The sequence below is a fragment of the Olea europaea genome, chromosome 4 (genome assembly GCF_002742605.1).
Source record: "Olea europaea var. sylvestris chromosome 4, O_europaea_v1, whole genome shotgun sequence".
In the NCBI taxonomy this organism is placed as follows: domain Eukaryota; kingdom Viridiplantae; phylum Streptophyta; class Magnoliopsida; order Lamiales; family Oleaceae; genus Olea; species Olea europaea.
In genome coordinates, this window is record NC_036240.1 from 9,842,706 (window position 1) to 9,848,385 (window position 5,680).

Below are 5,680 nucleotides of genomic sequence, written 5' to 3' on the forward strand. Positions count from 1 at the left end.
AAAAAAAAAAAAAAAATTCCAGAAAACTGTGGGGTCATTTGACCCCATATGACCCCATGTGGGTCCGCCCCTGCCTTTGTGCATACTCTGAGAAAACATACCCCACCAACATCGAGTTCCAAGAAACTGAGTCCAACACAGGACATCCATCAAACATCCTTCTAGCATCACTTACTTTGCCACACACACTATACATATAAATCAAATTGTTCACCCCATAGACATCACAATCAAAACCCCATTTCCATCACATGATCATGCAACTCTTTGCCCTCAAACTTCAATGATAACTTCTTAAGCTTACAAAATTTTTATGCTCAAAGTAAAAAGTAGACAAGTGCGCGGTGACATGAATTCGTGTAAAAATAGACAGCATCCATGAAACGTTGAATTTGAGATCAATTATCAAAATCATAAAAGTCAAATCTTGTGGAGAGAAAAATACAAATCCGTTGAATGGAAACAAATAAAGTGAAATAATTCCGACAGATGGAGACCCAACTGAAGCAAATGCTAGAAAATCAATAACTTGGAAATTTCAATCAAAAATATAATAGATGTGACCATTATTTGAATCTTAAAAAGTCAAATTCTACAATTCTAAATAAAAAATTCCTGACATATAGGGTTGTGATCACAAAATTCCTTAATGGCTCGACCATAAAGTTCATTGTGAACATATAGATTAAAATGATTTTAAAACTTAACTTAGAAAAATAGTGGAGGTGACGAGCAAAGTGGTCGTGGGTCACTGGCTAGGGTTGAAATTTGAAAAAAGGTTCGACCTCTAACTTCTTTAGTTGTTTTGTGGTTTGTTCTCTTTGTGTGAAAGAGAGAAGGGAACACTGGAATGGAAGAAGAGAAGAAGCTGCTTGTTGTCGCTTGGTCACCAGTCCGGTTGGAGTATCGGAGGCAGAGCCGCGGAGGCAGTCGTGCAACTCGCAAGAGCCAGGACTGAAATAGACATAAAAAAAATTATTTCCTTTTAGGCCCCCTCCAATTTTGGGCCTGAGGCGCAGGCCTCATTTTCTTGATGGCCATAAGTCATCGACATACACAACACAATGGTTTCGTATTTCAATTAATAAATCAGACCATGAATATACCACAAGCTTTCTGAATCATGTTCCCGTCACTTTCCTTTTATAGCATCCAATCCAAAAGAACAAATATTTTTAATTCTACATGAATAACAATATCCATTACAGACACAGAAAACTAACTATACATTCTCTCCCTTCCTAGAAGTCAGTCTCAACATACTCTCCTCTGCACAAAGATCTTACTTTCTTGGCTAAAGCATCAGCCACATGATGAAATTGACAGTGAAGGTAGTAACAAGAATTCTATATTTGATTTTTTTTCAATGCAAAAATTATTATATCACAACAATCAGCAAACTCATAGCCGCAGTTATCAGTAGGCTACTACAGTTACACTGCACTTCATCACAACAGAATTTTGCGATTTTTTCGCACATTACATCCTTCTTTGCAGTCTACACTATTTATAGAGCAAAAAAGGTAGCAGAATTAACTTGCCCAGAATGCAAAACATATAAAAAAGGAAGCAGAACCTCGTAAGAATATTATGTAATGTAGCACATTACCTCTATTTTGCTAATGTTTTTCCATATAATAAATGCAAACACTTTGCCCCCAAAAATCAAGCATGTATTTTGAGTTGTCGCCTAGCAGTATCACTTTTTGGGAAAAGAATGTTAAATTTTTCTTAAGAAAACCCAAAAGACTCCCTCAAGAAGAATTTCGAACATGATGGTGATATCTCACGACATGCATGATTAGCACGAGTCGGTGTGATTACAGGAGATTCATATTTATGCATTCATTATCTTTACTTTGTACTCTAGCCTCCAGATGGAGTAATTATTTTTTCTTTATTTTTTTCTTGTGGAAGTCAAGCCTAAGCCCCCTACTAGTACTATTTTGCTTTCGTTACCATTACAATGGACCACTGAGTGTGGTCGATTCATCCAAGAAAAAGAAATATCTAATGAGAATCCACAAATTTTTTTAAACTTAGATCCCGAGATAACTCTCTTTTCTACAATAGACAAACTAGAATGGATTTAAATTGCATTATATATAGAAAGGTTCTGATGATAATGGAACAAAAACAGAAAATGCATTTATCTTTTACATCAATTCCTAACAAGATCTGGGGCTTGAATGTCATCAGGAGAATGCGATTACTTGGCCATCCATTACTCATCAGTTTAGCATTGCCTTATGGAAGAGCAATGCAATCACTGTAGGCTAAGAATCTTCTGTCTTGAATCACTAGTCTAGAGTCAGTATGGCTCGAACATCGCTCAATAATCACATCTACGCATTTATGAAAAATTTGAAATGCGCAAGCAACCTCATAGGTCAGGATAACAGATAACAAACCAAACTTTGAACACAGAACAAAGAAACACAACCAGAACAAGATCTATTGATAGTTTTTCAAATTTTGATGAATAGAAGCACTTGAAATATAATTGGAAGTGCAAAAGCAATTTTACAATTGAACAAAGGTCGACGACAGGGATTACAAGATTACAATTACATCAGTTCCCCGTAATCAAAAGCCAGATTGAATGACTGGAGGTATAATCCCAAGAACTTCCAGAGCTGACAAGTATTGATGATAGCACATCTATTAAGCACTAACTTCTACTTGTTCTGCTCCTTGTTCAGGGAGCAATGAACCAAACCCATCCTTTTTATTAGCATTTAAAGAAGCATCATATCCTTTCCAATACAGAGGATTTGATGTCAAAATCTTGACCTCAGATTTATCATTGATCTCCAGAACCTCCGGTAATCCATTATTACACCCCCTCGACATTCCCACATCGATTCTTATGGCTCGGTTACTGCAAACTCCATTAATCCCACGTTCCTGAATCGTATGACCCATGATCATCCTCTTCACTCCAGGAATAGTCTCAAGCGCATGCTCAAGGGTCGAACAATCACAATCCTTAGCCAACTCTTTCGAAAAGCTTCTCAACCAAACAATAGAGTTTCTCCCCCTCACCAACTGATTCGCCACTTTCAACCTTAACCCAAGAATCCAATCCCTCACCTCCTCATTTACACGCTCCAATCCATAAAAGACATGCTTCGGCAATAACCCTCCATGGACAAATACAGAATCCCCAACAACCACAACTGTCTGGTTCTTTGACAAAAACCTTTTTGCAATCAATCCATTTGGTCGCAACGCAGCCATTCGTGCTCTAACACCATTCAACAACTCCGGCTTAATTCCTCGAAATTCCTTAGGCATCCCATCAAATGGATCATCAAATAAAATATTCTCATCCAATCCACCACACATTGTCTTCATGAAACTCCCAACAAGTTGCCACGTAGCCCAATTCTCAAACTCCTTTAGTCCATGAGGCGTCACAAACCGAAAATCCCCGTCGACATTCATAATCTCGTGATTTCCATTCATCGTAATAACCCTCCCACCAACTTGCGCAGCCTCCCTCTTCAGTTTCTCAAAGAAATACAACAACTTAATCTCATCCCCACCCCGGTCCAGAATGTCCCCCACCTGTACAACTGTACTCGACCCGCCCGACCACCGATCGTTCAGGTCAATCAGACCCGAAAGCCTTAACGCCTGTTTAGTCTTTAAAAGGTCTCCATGGAGGTCCCCAATGGCAATGAGGCGAGCGGGCTGTGCAAATACAGTTTGTAAAGGAGGCAACCCTGATGAATCCTTGGGATTTTTGGAATTCTGGATCGTAATCGGATCCGGATTTATGCTAGGTTCAGGGGGCAAGAAAAGGCCGCCGCTAACTGAGAAATCGACGAAAGTATCGACGAAGGAGGAGAGTAGCGAAGGAAGAATTTGACAATTAATTTGGGATTCCATTTCTTTTTTCCAAATTTTTCGCTGTTTCTTTCCTATAAATATCTCTAATGGGGTTTGGTTTAAATTTGATGACAATTTCACAAGTGGTCACTCGAGATCAAGACGAATTCCAAATTGGTCTCTGGATTAAAATTTGATGACAATTTCACAAGTAGTCACTGGACTTTATTCCCCATCCTCGATAACTTACGAGCTTACGTCCACCCTTGGTTGGGTATAGTTTCTTTTCGATTTATCCCTCGTAGCCGTTATCCTATTTCACACAATTCTACCGATGGAAAGGTTTTCAATAAAATTATATTATCTATGTAAAAAACATCTTTAGATTTAAATTGCAAGTCTTTGGCTCCAAACTCCAACTAATGTCTTATCAAACTTCAACGTAATTAATGTCATTCACCTTTGTCTAGGGGCATACAAGCCACCTACTCCCGATTGTCAGAATCCATCTTGTCTTGTCCTCCGAATTCTTGATCAATAATTTATCCAATGAAAACTAAAAAAACGCACGAGTTTTTCTCAATATGTTTACTAAAATATATGAGGATTATATCAGCCAAAAAAAATCATTTAATTCATAATTTCCTGTCATTGTAGTCAAAGAAGTATCACCATACATCTCAATCTCACTTTTTTTTAAAGGAGTAACTGCTTGACAGAGCAGTCTTCATTCGATCATTCACTCTATTAGTTTCATCATGGATTCGCCATGAACTAACAACCATATTTTCATGTCGCGTATAATCTAAAATCAAATACGGTTCTTAAAAAAAATGATATTTTGGGAAATTCAAATTGATCCATTTGATTCTTACACATTTTTGCCATTAATAAATAGTAGAAATGTCATAATATGTATGAAACAGGAGGTCAATTGGAGGAAATCTTATTTTTAATGAATGTTAGTTCATGTCAAGGTTTAACGACTATTTACATCGAATATGTTGTTAACTGGGTTAATATAGTGATCAATTATGTAATGGTTACATGGGTCAATAATAATATTTTAAGAACCAATTTGAATTTTCACTGAACATTAAGGACCACGTGCGAAATTAACTCAAATTCAAGTGCCGTTTCGTGAGGTTCTACGAGATGTTAGACCAATAGAATAAGGAGCCGCCTTGGAATTGACTTTAGAGCATTACGCATCGTTTTCCTTGAGGGTTGGATTGTCGCCTACTTTTTTTGACGATTATACTTATACTTGACTCATCATTTTTAGATATTTAATATTTGTAAACACTTTAGTCAAAAAAATATTTTCGATCAATTTTTTTTTTTTTTATCCATACATTCGCAAGATTCACGAGTATTATTCACTTATACATCGCTCATTTATCAGTATTGTTCATACGTAACATATCATTTTATTCTTTTGGAAGTTAAGATTTCTTGAAACTCCCTCAAATGAGCTTGCTACGTTATTCGTTATTTATTTCGTAACATATGGTCTCAACTCGAGCAACAAAACTTAGGAGCATATATCAGCAATGTAGCGATAGATAAAGATCTATACATCATGACGATGTCAAACAATAAGACAACGTTGTTGTATCATTCTGGTACACAGTACTCAATTGTACTCCAAAAAATACTAATGAAATTTAACTTCTTTTCGTTCCTTAATCTTGTCTAACGTCATCCATTTCAGCATGCCAACACATATTTGATCATATTAATAGTCAGATCAACCTATATGGCATATAGACTAAGTACATGCAATTGATTACAATCGGCCAAGTGATATATATGCAAATCGAGCAAGGATAAGTAATTTGTAACC

At 36.8% G+C, this 5,680-nt stretch overlaps 1 protein-coding gene across 1 annotated transcript; it reads right to left on the reverse strand.

The window, feature by feature from the left end:
* Positions 1 to 2,431: 2,431 nt before the first annotated feature.
* LOC111393582 (shewanella-like protein phosphatase 2) lies at positions 2,432 to 3,919 on the reverse strand. Its single transcript, XM_023019188.1, has one exon. It carries the CDS (start codon positions 3,892 to 3,894, stop codon positions 2,665 to 2,667), a length of 1,230 nt encoding a protein of 409 aa, XP_022874956.1. The 5' UTR covers positions 3,895 to 3,919; the 3' UTR covers positions 2,432 to 2,664.
* Between the last annotated feature and the right edge of the window lie 1,761 nt (positions 3,920 to 5,680).

Coding starts and splice junctions, on each gene's coding strand:
- LOC111393582 (XM_023019188.1), bottom strand. CDS start 3,894: ATGGAATCCCAAATTAATTGTCAAATTCTTCCTTCGCTACTCTCCTCC.